Source organism: Propithecus coquereli, unplaced genomic scaffold (assembly GCF_000956105.1).
Source record: "Propithecus coquereli isolate 6110/MARCELLA unplaced genomic scaffold, Pcoq_1.0 Scaffold61, whole genome shotgun sequence".
NCBI lineage: Eukaryota > Metazoa > Chordata > Mammalia > Primates > Indriidae > Propithecus > Propithecus coquereli.
Window position 1 is genome coordinate 3,556,086 of NW_012152063.1, and position 18,456 is coordinate 3,574,541.

General features: G+C 35.9%; 1 protein-coding gene across 7 annotated transcripts in view; it reads left to right on the forward strand.

Annotated features, from left to right (window-relative positions):
• HDAC9 (histone deacetylase 9) overlaps positions 1-18,456 on the forward strand; it is an 805,060-nt gene that overhangs the window by 614,329 nt on the left and 172,275 nt on the right. For 5 of the 7 annotated variants that reach the window (XM_012659408.1, XM_012659409.1, XM_012659406.1 and 2 more), the window contains one exon: positions 11,463-14,097. In XM_012659408.1, coding sequence (XP_012514862.1) covers positions 11,463-11,777 — 315 coding nt within the window. In that variant the 3' untranslated portion in view covers positions 11,778-14,097. Of the gene's footprint in view, positions 1-11,462; positions 14,098-18,456 lie in introns of those variants that run through there. The other 2 variants (XM_012659404.1, XM_012659403.1) reach the window with 1 other exon arrangement.

Genomic DNA, 18,456 nt, shown 5'->3' on the forward strand with positions numbered 1-18,456 from the left:
AGTTTTAGATTGGACAAACATCTTCTCACAGGAGTTCTGAGCAAGCCTGAAGCTGGAAGTCTATTGACTTCATCAGGTTCAACTGAAATGCAAATGTTGGCATCTCATCGATGGGTGGTTGGAAAATGCTTTGTTTTAAGTTTTGAAAAATGGATGAGTAGAAACTTGAACTGGGCTTTCATTTGGGAAAGTAGGCATTACTGTTGTCAGGTTTAATTTCTCTCCATCCATTTGACAGCTTGTTTCCATGCAGAGTCTTTTAATCAAAAATTTAGCATTACATTTTGCCCATTACATGGATAACATGTCCAAAAACTTTAGCAAGCATTGAAAGGCAGTCTTAATTTTATAACAGTAAAAAGCCTCCTAGATTATTTATCTATCTGTAGAGGTTTATAAAAGAAACTTTGACTTTACCCTTAAATAGATGCTATTTCAACATGATTAGCCCAATGTAAATAGATCTTGTAGGTATATAGTGGGCTTCTAAAGATCTACTTATACAATACCAGCTTACATCATCACAAAGAATTCATATAGAAGTATTGCAGTATATAATTACAAGTTGATGGTTTATAATATACAGAAAATGGCTTGTTGCTTTATTATTAAATGTGATGAAATCCTGTGTTTGGAAAAGAAGCTAAATGACCATTTCAGTGAATTAATGTGCAGCATTCATAAACATTCCCAGTGCTGCTTTCATGACTTGCAGACCAAGGGAAGGGACCTAGACCCTTTCTCTTCACTCTGCACTGTTAATCTAGTCAGAGACGCTTTTATTGTATGAGAAAAACAACAGTTGGACATGACTATGAGGTAAGAAAATAGGGGAAAGAAAAATATCTGGGGAATTAAACCATGTGAGTAGTTAGACTGATGTTGATTCCAACCAGTTCAAAGGGAGAGGGAAGCTAAATAATTTGGTTGTTTCCAAACCTTGACAAATAGTTTCATGTGACAGAATGAAATAATTAAGTCTCGCTAAGGAATTTTTAATATAGCTAAGTGATGTGTGGACACGAAAACCACCTATGTCTAGCAGTCTCTGTGTCACGTATTTTGGTAGCTTGCAAGTTCTTGGTTTTAGTTCCTCTGTTCCTGTATCTTTCAGCTCTTTCTTAAAATACTTTTGAAATCTGAGGGATTATACTGGCTCCAAAATTCATCTGGTCCTGAGTATTCCCCTTCCTTCAGGAAGAATTGCATTCAGAATTATGCTCTTATATCCTAAATGCTGTTCTCTTACTGTTAACATAGTTGTATCAACCAGCAATAAAAACTCACTTCTCCAAAGTGATTTCCTAGCATGGAGTAATTGGTGGTATTCCACAAAGTTTTATCTATTAACAACATTATGCTGCATACTGGAAATGGAAATAAAGAAGGCATCTTCTTTCCCTAGAATGAATTATAGACCTGCAGAAAGATAATTATAATCAAAGATGGTTCTATATAATGTATAACCTATATGAATTTCAAAATCTAAAATGCTTGACAGCTTTTTCAAGAGAAGTTTCTGAAGTATTGGCACAATTATCTGTTAGTTTTGCAGCTTTGGTCATGGTATTCAACCTTTTTGTCCAATAATTCTCTAATCAGCAAATTTTAGAGGTTTATAGTGAGGATTACATTAGAGAATGTATCTGAAAGTGCTTTGTAAGCATGGTAAGCACTACTAAAATCTAACACAGTATTTATATTTTATATAGTATTACAGTTCTATGTGCCTTATTCTGTTAATAAAAATGGTTTTCTGGAAGTGTTAGAATATTTCCAAGATACACATTTCCCCTTGTCTCAGTATTGCATCAGCCACTTTGTTGTAAACCAAACCATCAAGTTTTGTTCCAGCTTTCTCATGTGTCTCTGTATTCATCATGAAGCAGACCTTGTTTTCTCTTTGGAACAATATTATAGTTAGTGATGGAATCTTTTATTGAAGTATAATTTATTCACAGTAAAATTTTTTCCTTTTGCTTTACAGTTCAATGAGTTGTGACAAATGAATGTTGTAATATAATTACCACAATCAAGATATAGAATACTGCCCTCAACCTCCAAAATGTCCTTGTGCTGCCTCTTTTTAGTCAATTTCTACCCCTATGCCCAACCCCTAGCAAAGTGGTTGAATTTTTTGCCATTAGGGAACATAAAGCAAATCAAAGTATGGGGGATGGTTATTTTTTGAACATCTTAACCCTAAGTGATCTGAACCATACAATGTTCAAGCAAGAAGGGACACAAGGGATTATTTTTAGACATTATATGCTGGCAATCTATGGACTGGGCCGATTCCATGAGTCTTTGGCCTGCTTGGTGTGCCTGATGTTTTAAAAAGCATTCAAATTCTTGGTTAATCTTTAAAATTTCAAATAAAATTTGGAAAATTTCAAATAAAAAAATCTGGATTTCTGGTATTCCCTGATAAATTGAAAAGTCTTTCCACAGTGGGCCCACATTTCCATGTGATAGTTATCATCTGTGTTTACTCTTGGTCACCCATTTTAAATGGGGCTTGCGCTGCTCTCCAGTTTACCAAAGCAAGGGATTGGTCAATGGGGAGAGAAGGAAATATTTATGAGTCAAGTGATTCATTGGCTTTGAGATCTTGTCTATTCTGAGACCTACTCCAAAACCATCAAGGATTAGCAAAGAAAATAAAAATGGCTTTCTCACTGTGCCTCTATTTTCTACCCTTAAAGAGCAAAGGAGGAAAACTTGGAAAGAAAGCACGCTGTCAACTGAAGATCGTAAAAGAGATTATCAAGGAAAAAATCCTCTTATGTAATTTAAAAGGACATAAAATGGCACAGTGCAGTAAAAAAAGGAAAAGCAGCTCGTTTGTGTTCTAGTGAAGAAAACCACCCAAGAATTCTTGTTACACACTCTTGATGAGGATTGTTATGTTCTGAAAGTTCAATCTTCCTGTTTCTACTTTTGCCTACCTAAATCCAATCTTCTGTAGCAGCCAGAGTGCATTTACATTTCCAAATGCAAATCAAATCATGTCGTGGTCTTGCTTAAAATTCCCAGTTGCTCCATATTGTTTGTAAGATAAAATCTAAAAGCCTTTACGTGGCCTACAAGTGGGTCGTGATCTGATTCTCGCCCCCTCCCTCTCCCCTCCTCTCCTCTTATCTTCTCTCACTCTGAGCTCCAGCCATCCTGGCCCCTCTCCTGTCTTTGGGAAATCTCATTCCACCTCCAGGAGTTGTGCCAGCCATAGTTCTGTGTTGAAGGCTCGATCTCCAAGTCTTCCCATGGTTCAGTCTGGTTATTGGGCTCTGTTTCAGTTCAAACCTCACTTCTTCAGAGGGACCCTTATTGCCTGTCCAAACGAAAGTAAGGGCAGATACCCCTCCACCCATCAGTCTCCATCACAAATTCCATTCTTTGGTTGCTCATTTTCAGTGTTCCCCACTCTGTTCTGGAATCTTGTTTCATTGACCATTCTCTTCCCAGGGCCTGGCATATACTAAATGCTCAATAAACATTTGTTGAAAGAGTGAAAGAAGGTGTGGGCAATTTTCCCAAACTAGTTGGAAGAAAGAAATGTTCAGTCTCCTTTTCCAGAAAGGAACACTTACTCAAGTTAAAGAAACATTAGGGAAGTTTTGAGAGCCAGAAAAAGGATATTTTAATTACAGGTATTGTTTTGGACAACTATTTAGGGTCAAAAGATAAAGAAGTATTTATTAAAAATTCACTTGGTCTTTAGATAAATTTTATACCTCTTCAATATTGGTTAGAAAGGGTTTTTTTTCAGTTGTTACTCAATTATTTGAAAAATGAACCAAGATTTAGAAAATCTTTCTTCTCTTGTTATTTAATTTTGGTTCTTCTGATTATTTCCCTAAAATGCACAGAAGTAATATGGCATAGAGTATCTTGGCTTGAGGCTAGAGTTCTTCTCTCTCAATTTGAAAGCCCCCCAAGCTGTGTTGTTTTTGAGAACAGTTGGTACATACCTAATCTATTTATGAATCGAGACAGAATTTTATCATTATTTTCAAATCTAGTTTCCCTGGAGCTTAAGGGAAAGGTTTTATTTTCCAAAAGAAGACTATTACATTTATTTAAAAGAAAAAAACAAGAGAAAAAAAAAAGTGTGCTATTGCCATTGCCCAAGTAAAATCTGTTTTTAAAATTTGAGGTAAAAATAAGAAAGTGATGAGTTGTGTTGAAGGTCATTTTGTGTAGTTTAATAATCACATTCAAACGCTTGTACTTAATGGTTTGTTGACAGTGTCAGAAAATCAGATGTCTCTCAGAAGCAGATTTACTCTTTATATGGTCCTATTCTTAGTTGATATTTCATATCTGAAGATATTTATGGGGATATGAAGGATTTCTGTGGGACAAATTAAAATTATAGAATGTAAGGATATCTTACTTAAAAGCACTTATGCTTATATTGACTTGTGGACTCGTATCAAACAGTGTAACTTACACAGAGATGAGCTTAATGTGCTAATGTGTAAAGCCTGGCCATACAGCCTTTAAATATTATTTAATAAACTTTGCATTATGTGCCAATAGGATATATGATGTTTAATGTGGAATATAAGACAAAGAAATTATGGATTTGCCATAATTATGACCCTAGCAGGAATTGATAAGAAGTGAAAAATTTAGTTTTAATACTTAAAAGCATTAGAAATTTGGATAAATTACCATGCCATCCAGCCTACACAATATCCGTGTGGGTGTATGTAAGTGCATGTGTGTTGCAAATCCAGAATGGCCATAGTCTGCCTCGTGGCATGCTTAGTGTTCAGCATAATTGCAGTACAGTAGCACAGAGAACACGGAGACAAACTGACAGATGAGTGAGAGGGCAGATAAAAGGCAAAGGAGAAGCTGTGCAGCCTCCGTCTTCTTCATCTCAGCTGGGTTCCCCACCAAAGGAACTCACCTGGTGTCAGACGAATGGCACACGGCGTGTTTTACAGATGGGGCCTCCGCAGAGATCCACACAGGCTTGCACATTTATCTGTCACACAGATGTTTCGTCTTCTGTTTTCTAGCCAGCAAGGCAACAGCTCGACTTTGCTGGGGGATCACCTCCAGATGTTCCACCAAAGAGAGACCCTGCTACCCCACTGAGAGTAAGCAGACATCTCCTCACTACATCTGGGGCCACTCAGTGGCAGTACAAAGTAGAAGAGAGTTAGCCCATACCATCTTTGTAATGGTCGTATTAATAGCTGAAAAACACATAGAAAACAACATAATCTGAATTCTTACTTTCCCAGTAACTAGTCAGAAACTTACAAATAGCACCAAGTAACTTTTTATTTTAAAAATAGGAAATAAGCCAAACCTGGCAGGCAGAATTTCTCTGTGACTTTTGTTTGTAAATTTTCCTTGCTGATGTTAATTGCTGATTTTTCCACTCTGACAAATTTGACTGTTTAAGCAGAAACAGCTTTAGTCAAATAGCTAAAATGAAATAAGTGTAGATTAACTCCCTCTATGCATTTATATTTTTCAGAACTGGCTCTAGGACATCCATTTATCTCTTTTGTATTTTGTGAATCTTCACAGAGTCCATTTTATTCCAGAGAAGATGAAAAAGTGATAGTTATTGGTCAGGTAGACATTGATTTTGCTTCATAACTTAGGAGGAAAAGTGTCAAAGCATTGACATTAAGCATTAATAATTAAGTTTTCAGATATTTATGAAGCTGCAACTAGGTGTCAATGAAATGTATTAGGTACTGGGATATAAAATGAAAAACATCAAGCTCATGCCCTTATAAAATTTGTATCATAGTGGGGAAGATAAACAACCACTACTATCAATAAAGATAACAATATAATGCCAGACCATAATAAAGACTATAAAGAAAACATATTAATGGAATAGTAATAGAGGTAAAATCTGCAAAGACTGAGCCAGTCAGGCATATAAAGATTGGAGGGAGTGGAGAGAGCACAGCACATACTAAGGCCCTGTGGGAGAACAAGCTTGACACGTTCATGTTCACGAGACAGCCAGAGGTCAGTGTAACTGCAGTACGTGAACAAAAGAGGACGAGATACTAAGCAGGCCAGAGGAGTAGGTGGGGCCAGGTTGTAGAAAGTCTGTGGACCGTGTTGAGAGGCTTGGATTTTATCATAAGAATAATAGGAAGGATAATAGGAGGATTGTAAGCAAAGAATTGATGTTACCTATTTTGAAAAGAGGTTGTATTTTGAATTATTAGAGCTACTGTAAGAGAATGCATTGTTGAGGGCCAAGAGGGCAAGAAAGAAGACCAAACAGTAGGCTCTTTGGGTAGTTTAGGGAGAAAACGATAGTGTGTGGTACCACAGTGGTAGCAGTGGAAATGGAGAAACAGGTAGAAATAAAGACAATTCTTTGGAGGCTGATTTGCCAGAACCGGCTAACAGGTTAAATGGAAAAAATGAAGGATAGAAAAACAAGGATATATCCTAAATATTTTGTTCCTGCAATTGGGTAATGCTGTTTACTCAAATGAGAGAGATTAGGTGATCAATACGTTTGGGTGGGAGGGGAATAAGGGTTATCTTTGAACTATTTAAAGTTTTAGATATTTAAAGTATTAGATATTCTAGATCTAAGCACAGAAGTTAAGTAAGCAGCTAAATATGCAAGTTTGGAGCTCAGGGGAGAAATTGGAATTACTGATATTAATTCAGTTGTCATCAGAATGTAGTTATTTCAGAGGAAAATGCAGAGTAGAAGGATATCAAAAGTTCTGGATTTTTGTTCTTTTTTTAAATCACAAATTCACATTTTGCAATCTTGGCTTCTCTTGGGCATAAGATTCCTTCTATAAAAAATAAGGGTTTTAAGAATGTTACTAGAAATTTTTCAACTCTGACATTTTATATCTATATGATTTCTGCTCGTAAGTTACTGTTTTATGTCAAGAAACGTTTCTTTTACAAACCGTTAAGGAATTCTGCCCTTGGAAAAAGAACATTTCACCATTTGGCCTTCTTGCCAAGTGATCACAACATTATTCATTCTGGCTTTTCTCTCCCCTGTGTTTCCTCTAGTACATCAGAAGTACAGATGAAGCCAAAGGAGCTTACTGGAACAAATCGCATTGTTTCTGTATCGCAGGCTGAAAATTGTTATATACACCATCATATGTGTATCTGTGTCAGTGCAGTTGTAAATACTGACCACATTCAATTCATGGAATAAATGATGTGATTTATGGGTACTTCATTGGCCACAGAAATACATTAAGAAATCAGATTTCAGAGGTTTTCTGTTAAAATGTACAAATGATATATCCTGTGAAAACTCAGGGTTTTGTTAGTATTTGTTAAATTTTCTTTGACTTGCTATCTGTGGGAAATTATATTCTAGCCAATTAACACTCGGTTTGTCTGGTCTTTGGCTGCAACAGTAACATCAGTCTTACTTTCAAAGATGCTGTGATGTTTGTCTTGTTTCCTTTCTAAAAGGCTTCACCTTCACTGCTACCTATTAATATCTTATTTAAATAGCCACTGGATTTGCAGCAGCCATTGACCTTAACAAGAGAGATTTTGGTCAAATGCTATGGATGAAAGCCTAGTTGCCATGGATTCTAAAGAGCATAGGAAAAGGGAAATGATAGCGAAGAGAGATAACTCATGGTGTTTTATTGTGAAGGGAGGTCTATAATGATGGGGGCAGGGGAGAAGGTCAAGGGAAGTTTCCCTTCAGATGGATGATATGGCTGAAAGTGTACAAATGAGAACAGCACCAGCAGAGAGGGGACACGTGTGATGGAGGACAGGGCAGATGGGACCCAGGGTGCAAGCCGAGGAGTTGACCAAGATAGGCATGCAGAGGTTTCCTTCAGTGTAACAGCAGGAAGGGTGGACAGGACAGCTTGGTAAATGCGGTGGTTGCAGGATGCTGAGTTTCTCTTCTGATGCTTCTATTTTCTCAATGAACAGCAAAGGCATCAGCAGTAAGGAAAAGGTGGGGATGTTAGAGGTTTGAGGAGAGGGAAGGTAGTATGAAATAGTCATTGAAAGGGTGAGAGTGAATTAACCTGAGAAATGGGGTAGGATAGCCAGGCAGCACTGAAGGCCCATCGGAGGGTGTGGTCATGAATTTAAAGAGAAACACTCAGCAGGATTGTAATTCGTTTATCTGTTTCCTAGTTCTTGAGTTGCTTGGGTTGGGCAGAGATTTGGTGTTAACTAAGGTTAGAAGTATTACTTGTCCACTAGAACCCATATTGAGAAGGGCAAGAGAGTTGAAAGTAATATGAAAGCAGTGAGTTTTAACAACGAAGTATGGAACCTAGTCATGCAAGGAGGGAAGTGAGCAAATAGTGGGGTGTAAGAATGGGGCTTGGATGACCCACTTGAGTTGAAAATGGTTGGGGTCAGAATATTCTGAGAGTGAGCCAGAAGAAAGGAATGATGTTTGAAACTGAAATTTAGGGGAGTGTGCAGTTACTGTCAAAGACCAAGTCCCTGGTAAGATCACAATGTTGGGAGCTGCAGTAGAAGGGAGGGCAAGACCATTGGAGAATAGGAGGCCAAGACACTGAGGAGCCATGTAGGAGCTAGGAACAGGAAGGAGAAGAATAGCAACAGCAACAACAGCAAAACTTTTTTATTTGGGGGGTGGTGTTCATAGCTTCTCCGTGGTTATTGAATACTCCCTGCAATGTCAGACACCCAGAAGCTGGCTAAGGTTCACAGTCACCCCGCAGTAAGCAGGAACTTCTGACGTAGCATTTCCTGGACACTGGCCATGTGCTCTCTGGCTAAACTTTCACCGGTGGTCCACAGTTCCTACCACATGGCCACTCGTCCCATCTAGTTTCTTCTGCCCTCCTCAAGAAGCTGTTATTTGCAGGATCCTTTGAACACCTCTCTGAGGCATATGCTTCACCCACAAGTGTCCCTGGTCTACCAGAGCTGATGAGCAGACTCCCGTGAACTTTTCCACCTATACTGCGGTAGTGAGAGGGAGAGTGCAGCTAAGTGAGCATCTGTTCAAAAGACAAATTGGCATCGATCTTCTTGCAGATAGTTTGTTTGAGGGGCTTTTGCAGTCTTATACATCTCTATTCAGATAAACCCCTTATTCCAACAAGATCCTCTAACCTGCTTTGGTATGTAGTCTGTGAGGGATAAAGGTCAGGGTTGCAGGACTGACTGATGACCTCTCTCTCTCTCTGAATATTGAGTGAGTGTTTGTCACCCCACGTCCTTATTCCTGGTGTCCCAGCCCAAACTGGGACTTTTTCTTTAAAATCTTGTTTGTTTTCTACGTTCATACATGCCAATTAAATGGGATCCTACTATTGTTTATTTAAAATTCAGGACTATTGTATTGTCTCTTTTCTCCACAAATCTCAGTGTGTACGAAGTATTATGTATTTAAAACATGAAGAGCTGATTTGTGTTCAGAAGTGGGACAAAAGTCCTACAAATAGTTTCCTAAAGAGCACTTAAAGACATTTAAAGCATTATGAGATGAGTGTCCTCCTTATGCTGACTGCCCAGGAACAAAAGATGTGAGGTTGAAGAAATTAAATTTGCTTTCTTCATTTTGATATGAGTTTTGACTGGTCTATGTTATCTTAGCTTAATCATATTTGACTTAGGTTTGGTGATATTTAGGTCTTATATATGGTTTATCTGAAGTTATATTTTATTTCTCTAGATTCTTACTCTGCACCCAAATGTATTGTAAATTGTGTCACTCTCTTTAACATCATCTTTCAGCATTTTCCTCTGGTTGTGGAACTCCACTAGGTTTTCAGTGACTCACATGCACTGGGCTCCATTTTCAATCCAATGTTCCCATACACTTTGCCGTGTGCCAGAAATGCTCCCCGCCCTTATTTGCACCCCTAGCTCCCACCCCTCTCACATGTAACTTACTCCTTTCCATCCTTCCTCCTTCACACATCAACCTACACACAACACTTCCTCAGCGAAACTCCCTTAACAATCTCCATTCCCACTCTTATGTTAACCAGTATGTGCTCTTATAACACCTTGTGTTCTCATTCTTTTTTAAAGCATTTGTTATACTTGAAAATAAGTTTATGTATCTATTTGATGTCTTTTTGACATACTAACTATAAGCTCCATGAGGACAGAGCAATGGCTATTCTCCCAATGCTTAACATGGTGTCTTGAACATAGTTGGCACTTAATAAATATTTGTTGAACAAATGAATGAAAACTCCTAAAAATGTCTGCCTACAGTGAAAATGAAGGATTTTGTTAGTGCGTTCAGGGCCATCTGAGGTTGTGTGGACTGAAGGGAAGTCTATAAGCCTAAAGAGGTTGAAATGCCCCTCGAAGTCTGAGTACTTATGTATTCAAACTTTAAAACGTGTTGAAGTCAAAAAACCTGGTTAGGTGTGAGTGGGAAGTCAACTTGAATTTTACGTAGAAAAATCTGTATTCATGGTTTTGGTGATGGTATTATGAGTGTGCTGCTAGTGACGATAATTGGCATGTTGCTTACGTAGGCACTGACTTAGCAGAAAACTCTAACCACTCTTGAAAACACAGTTCGAGAGCTACAGATGGTCAGTCAATAGGACCATTGTGAAATATAACAAAAGGCCTATGTGACACAAAATCATCTTGATATTTTTCCCTCATTTATTAAGCTTTTTTGCTATGCCATTTTGCTTTTGTTTAAGTTAGTTTTTTTTGAATCATTAAGGGGTTAATTCATATGCTTCTGAAGATTCAGTTCAATTTAATTTATAAAATAAAAAAGGTCTAAATAATAATTTTCAAATTAAAAGATGATTCCCTGTTTCTTTCCTATTATTTAATTTCTATTTGAATCTGTTCATAAAACACTTCTGTGTTGTCAAAATTTTTTTACAATCCCGCACCTAATTTTTAAAGCTCAAAATTTCAAAATGAGTAATTCTGAATCTTGCAAATATATATAAGAAAGTGCTTTGTGCCTTATCATTTGACTGTAATTTCACCGTATAGGTACGGGAGAATTAGATAGACAAGAAGGACTATTAGCATTGGTGTTTCTGGCTTTTATTGTGTTTAACATTTGAAAAATGAGATTGAGAAAGTTTTTATTACTCCCTTTTTTCTTTTGAGCCAAGTAATGTTTTGAGATTCATTTGGATTAACTTGACTCAGTAAAACCTGTCCTTTTGAAAGTTTCGTGGTTTCCATGGATAAACTTTATTTACCTTTTTCTCCATTTTTTAACTACATTAAAGAACAATCCATTAAAAAAAAGTAAAGACCCCATTCCATACTTACCACACCAATTGAATATGGAAATAGTGGGACTGCTTCAGATTACCTCAGTTATTTCTGAGGAAGCTTTTTGCATACAAGTTCATTCTTAAATTGATTCAGTGATTAGAAATAAGAGTGTACTGAAGTTGAGTTGTTAGAAATCAAAGTATAATTTGCTTCTTTGTTACCATCAAAAACTATTGAATTTTGAACCCCTGAACACTCTCTTCTAGCTGCTTTCGAAATCTATTGAACAACTGAAGCAACCAGGCAGTCACCTTGAGGAAGCAGAGGAAGAGCTTCAAGGGGACCAGGCGATGCAGGAAGACAGAGCGCCCTCTAGTGGCAACAGCACTAGGAGCGACAGCAGTGCTTGTGTGGATGACACACTGGGACAAGTTGGGGCTGTGAAGGTCAAGGAGGAACCAGTGGACAGTGATGAAGATGCTCAGATCCAGGAAATGGAATCTGGGGAGCAGGCTGCTTTTATGCAACAGGTAATAGGCAAAGATTTAGCTCCAGGATTTGTAATTAAAGTCATTATCTGAACGTGAAATGCATTGCAGGTTTTGATAAATGGGTATAATTTCCTATCAGTTTATATCTCTGGATGATTTGATTTCAGTGTTCAAGGATTCTAACTGATGCAGATATGTGCATACATCTATAAAGAGATCTCTCTGTATACTGATCTCTATATAGATACCAAGGTTTCCTTGAAAACCCACTGGTAAGGAAATACCTGTTACACTAAAATTATGCTACATAATGTTCAAGTAATTAATAGGCTTTAAATTCAACCCAAAGCCTGCTACAACAATTACTTCTAGGGAAAGTGAATTCACTGTTATTTTTAGTTTATGTGTTGAGATCAGTGACTGCTGGAAATAGTCTCCCAGTCTGATCAATGAAGCACCTATTAGTTTTTGATTTTTTTGAACATGTAGAATTCAGTTTTCACATCATTGTACATAATGTACCATACTATAGTCTTGAACACTGTTAAAGGTAGTCTGCCCCTTCCTTCCTCTCTTTTTCGTTAAGTAGAAATGTTCTGGTTACCATGCCAGTAGCCCTAGGTTATTGTGTAGGTTGCAATTGAAAATATTAGGAACACAGGTGGTTTTAAATATATAGATGCAAATTGCAGCACTATCTTAAATATTACATTATGTCTCACATAGCACTGCTCATTTTACTTTTACCTTGTGTAGTTTGATGACATTGTCTATCGCAAAAGATCAAATGAAGCAGATGCAAATGTTGGTGAGAAGTAATGTGCAGCATTATGGTCCAATCAGATGTGATAGTGTATCTATAGTTGCAGAAAACACAGTAACAATATGACTATTATCTGATATCAAGTCAAAATCAGTTTTAAAAGAAAAGGTGTATCATATTATATATTGTCACTAGAGTCTCTTACTCATAATTCCGTAATGACGTGGGCATATACCATACCATTTTGGCAAATAAAAAATTAGGACAGCTAGATTTGACAAAAGAATTTATTTGTACATAGTGCACCTTCAGAAGGACTATGTCCTTTGATGCTATAAAATACAAACAACTTCGAAGGCCACAGAAGACAATGTTTATTTAAGTCAGTTCTTTGTCAGGTTCCTGCTGTTCTCCTACAGAAAAGTGATTCTGTGAGGCTGAACAGGAAATGCCTTGTGGAAACAGGAAGTCCAAGTGATTCATGTACTGAGGAATGTAGGAAAAAAAAAATCTGAGGATAGTGTTTTACTCTTTCTGTTTTTAAAAGGCACTCTATGAATTGATTTATTGTCTAAGAAAATAACACCACAAGTAGGGAAATTGTTACGGAAGCTTTTCACTGGAACATTTCCTTCATAGTCCCTTCTGATATGTTTACCTTGTTTTATAGGTTTACTTTTGTTAAGCTAGTTAAAGGTTCATTGTATTAAGACCCCTTTAATATGGATAATCCAAATTGACCTAGAATCTTTGTGAGATTTTTTCTATTAAAATATTTATATTTCTAAATCTGAGGTATTTTAAGGTGTAGTATCCTGTTTCAAAGGAGCTACAGCAGTTTTGCCAAATGTAGACATTGTTCAACTGTATGTTATTGGCACGTGTTGTTTACATTTTGCTGTGACATTTAAAAATATTTCTTTAAAAATGTTACTGCTAAAGATACATTATCCTTTTTTAAAAAGACTCCATTCAAATTAAATTAACATAACTAGAAGTTAGAAAGTTTAAAACTTTTCCATATAATGAAAGTCCTTCTGATAATTTGACAAATAGCTATAATAGGCAACACTCCCTATCACCAACATATTTTGGTTAGTATATTCCTTCATATTAAAATGACTTTTTGTCAGTTGTTTTGCATTAAAAACATGGCATGCCTAAGATAAAATTGTATATTTTTTCCATCTCATAAATATTCATTTTCTTCAAAGTCTTTTTTCAATCTCACAAAAAAGGGATAGTGCATCTTTTAAAATACATTTTATTTGGGGAGGAACATGTGGCTGAGCAGACTTTTGTATAATACTTCAAAGATATGTAATCACAAACAAAAAAAAACCTATTTTTTATAATGTCATTTGAGAGAGTTTCATCAGTACAGTTGGTGGACATTAATTGTTTGAATTTGATAGTCTTTGAATTTAATCAAGAAACTACCTGGAACCAGTGAAAAGGAAAGCTGGACTTAAATAATCTTAGAATTAATTGATAAATGTCTCTTTTAAAATCTACTGTATTTATTATAATTTACACCCTTGAAGGTGATCTCTTGTTTTGTGTTGTAAATATATTGTTTGTATGTTTTCCCTTCTTGCCTTCTGTTATAAGTCTCTTCCTTTCTCAAATAAAGTTTTTTTTAAAAGATCCCCTTTCATACATTTGGCTTTGTGTAAATATTTAATTGAATTTGAAGCTTGTACACTAGGTCTCATATATCAAAAAATATTGCCATTCATTGTTGAAACAAGAAAATAAAGATATTTTGAGCAGTTACATCTAATACCATTAAAAATAATAAATCCAACAATAATGACTTTAAACTATTTATATCAGCAATTATCAGATAGCTAACACATGTAAAATCTGTTGTATTTTCCTCTTTCCAGTGTGACCTTTTTCATGATATGTTATCATCTTTGGTATTTAAATTAAAATGTCAACTTCTAAATATAAAACTTTATATAAATAGATGTCAGTTCCTAACTTTGCTCAACTTAAAAAACTATTTTTAAAAAGTTTAACATAATCCCTTGAATATAACAAGCACTCAATAAATATTAAAATGAATAATTTTCCAAGTATTATAATAATCCATGTCTATTATAGTGAAATCCTGAAGTACAAGTATAAAGAGACAGTACATAAATTTAAAGAGAAAATAGTAACTAAATGATCTCCCTTTATATGGTAACAACTGTCATAATACTAGTGGGAAGAACAAGGAGTTTGACTCAGATAAAGGGAACTATACCATACACATCACGTGGGCCATGAGGTGTACCTTACTCCTCTTTTGTCCTGTTCTAGCAAAACTTAGTCAATACTTCATAATGTGTTACTATGGTTGGTTCAACGGGTTAAATGTAATTTTTTAATTTCCTTTGATTTACTTAATCTGAACTCCAGTAGTTTAGATTAAATGGCAAAAGGGTGACATGATTTTTTTTCCAAGAGCAGAATTCCTTAGTGGATTGTAAAAAAATAATATTTCTTGACAAGTTAAAGTTACTCTAAGTCACACCAATATTGCATTAGAATGTTAAGGAATCTGGAGCTATAATTATTGACTACAACAGAATGGGTTATCATTCCATAATGCCATAAATTTGACAATTTCATCAGAATTCTGGAAATACCATGAACACTAGTCATAATTTCCTGAAATTTGCTTTTGGTCGATAAAATTGCAAGATTAACTCGGTACTAGAGATCTTAAAATAAGAGGAATTAATTAAATGATGATTTATAGTGTATATCTGATTTCTGAAGGGTTATATAAAGTGACTGTTTTAATAAAAAGTATCTTTAGAGACCTTTTCTTCACAAAAATAGCTTTTGCCAAGGCTTGGAATAGATAACCATTAGATTTCTTCTGGCCGTGAAAAGCCCCTTCTCATTGGTGAAAATAGTTTTTGAAGTATAGACTGACTGCTACTTTTCATAGATCTGAGAAAGATAGTCTTTAAGAAATTTTTTTGTTGTTTCATGCTTCTTTTTTCTAAAAGATGTTAAAAAGGGATTCAGATACTAAACATCTTTTGAAACCTAGTACTTAACATATATATAGTTAGACAACATAGTATTATTTTTAATTTGGCATTTCTTCATGGTTTTTTCAATAACTGAAGCATACAATTGTATTAATAAATAACTATAGTAGGTATAAATTGTGGGTGTACAATTACGGATTCACAGTAATAAATAATCGAGGTTTAGAATCGTAATCAATTATAGTCAGGAACTTGGAGGTACAAGAGAAGGAGTTTGAGACTCATTCCCTTTGTTATTGATAATTCCTTTGTCTCAGGTTGAAGGAGAGGTATAGGAGGGCAATCAAAGAGTTTAGGCAGATGAAAAGGATATTGGGAATGTGACTTCTCAGTCACGCTACGGTCATATATTTGTTTAGATTTAAAATGGTTTCTATTTTCACTGTCACATCTCATTTTATAATTCCTTTTGTGAGACTTATAAACTGTGTTTAGACAATGCAAATTTTTTGGATCATCTTGATTTAGAAAAAGACTTTTATCTTTAACTACTTCCAACATATAATGCACCAGTTATTGTTGCAAGCACTTCATATCCATTAGCTCATTTAGTCCTCACAACATCACGGTGAGGGAAGTATTATTGTCACCCCATTGTAGAGATGAGAGCACTGAGGCACAGAGAAGTCAAGGGCACCCAGTTAGCTGCAGTCTAGCTCTAATTCGAACCCAGGTATTCTGGCACCAGAGTCCTTTTTCTCAACCTTTATCATTGCACTGTGTGTGTGCGACAATTCTTTTTACGTGCCCAATATGCTTACTTCTGTGCAATTTATTCAGTTGTTACTACCTACTCTCTCTCTCTCTCTCTCTCTCTCTCTCTCTCTCTCTCCCCCCCGCCATTAGCATTTACCAAGCTGTTTTGAATCAAATCTCTTTTTAATCACTGCTCTAAATTATGAGATTAGGACTCTTTTGTTTTTTCCCCTAATTCACAGATGAGGGATCTAATTCTGGCACATATTGCATTCAACCATTTTTAATCTTGAAAATTTGTGGGTTTCTTTTTTCTGACCGGAGGCAGTCCTGGAAGGGAGTGACACAGAGTGACTGCACCTGGGGTGAACTGGATTTCAGCCTGTTCACAGCTCTCCTATACTCTTGCCTTCACTCCCCAACCCGGGCAAAAAGAGTCCAATTTTTAAGTAGTCACGATGCTGCCTTTTAAAAACTTTTAAACCTATTGGGGATGCACTTGATAATCGTTTTGACCTAAAACAGCCTGTATACAATGTTGTGAAAGCAAAAAATAGGGAATTTGTCAAGTTCTAGATCTCCTAGGTGGTTTTCTGGTTGAAAGATACACAAAATCCTCTGGAGGGAAACTTAGATTGTGACCACACTCCCAGAGGTTCTCATTTTGTTGTCCTGACAGGGAGCTCAGTAAATCTACATTTTTCAAGCCCTTAGGAGTGTCTGATTCAGAAATAGTGTTTGGAGATGGCCAGAAGCCCTAAACCATATCCTGAAATATGGCCTGACTTTTAATAGCTTTTATTTAAGATCCTTTGATTCTCTGATTCATAGTTTTCAAAATATACTGTTTCATGTTTATGGTGCATGGTTCTCAGTTTCTTCAGCATTTTAACTCCGTTATAGGTTATTCTCACTGTATTTACTGCTATTACTGCAGTAGTTTTTAGAATATTTGTGATACTACACAGCCATCACTGCTGTCTAATTCCAGAACATTTTTCTCAACCCGAACTCAAAAAGAAACCCTGTACCAACTAAGTAGTCACTCCCCATTCTGTCCTCCTCCTAATCCCTGGCTACCACTAATCTTTTTATGTCTCTATGGATTTGCCTATTGTGGCTATTTCACGTAAATGAAAACATGTAATGTGGCCTTTGTGCCTGGTTTCTTTCCTTATGCATAACGTTTTCAAGGTTCATCCATAACATGCGTCTGTACTACATTCCTTCTTATGGCTGAATAATATTCCATTGTATGGTTATACTATATGTTGTTTATTCATTCATTAGTTTATAAACACAAATTGTTCTTACTTTTTAGCCATTAAGAATAATGCTGCTATGAACATTTATGTACAAATTTTTGTGTTAGCACGTTTTTCATTTCTCTTTTGGTGTATATGTATTTATATATGTATATATATTTCTTGGTCAAATAGTAATTCTATTTAACTTTTTGAGGAACTTTCAAACTGTTTTCCACATAGCTGAATTATTTTACTCTACCACTAGCAGTGTATGAGGACTCCAGTTTCTCCACACCTCCGACACTTGTTATTTTGCCATATTATTGATGGCAGCCATCCTAGTGGGTGTGCAATGCTATCATTGTTGCTTTGATTTCTATTTCACTAGTGACTAATGACATTGAGCATCTTTTCATGTACTTTTTGGCCATTTATATATCTTCTTTGAGGAAACATCTATTCGAGCCGTATACCCATTTCTTAATTGGCTTGTTTCTTTTTAATTTGGCTTTTTGTTGTTGAGTTGTAAGTGCTTTTAAATATATTGTGGGTATGAGACCATTGACAGATACATGAATTGCAGTATTTTCTCCTAGTCTCTCAGTTGTCTTTTCATTGTCTTAATAATTTTCTTTGATGCACATTTTTAATTTTGCTGAAATCCAATTTATCTAGTTTTCCTTTTGTTGTTTGTGCTTTTGGTGTCATATTTAAGAAACCGTTGCCTATTCCAAGATCACAAAGATTTACACCTGTGTTTCCTTCTAAGAGTTGTATAATTTCAGCACTTTTAGGTCTTTGATCCATTTTGTGTAATATACATTATTTTTTAAATAAGAATATTCTTCCATGCATTTGGGTTATTTTAAAGAGAGATATGAACTTCACGATTGTTGGACTCCATTTTCCCAAGCATCATCTTCATTTTCCTTATTTCCAGTTGATTTTGGTCTTGCTTTTCTGATACTCCTATAGCTGACTCTTGCTTTTTTCTAGCTTTTGAGACTGCT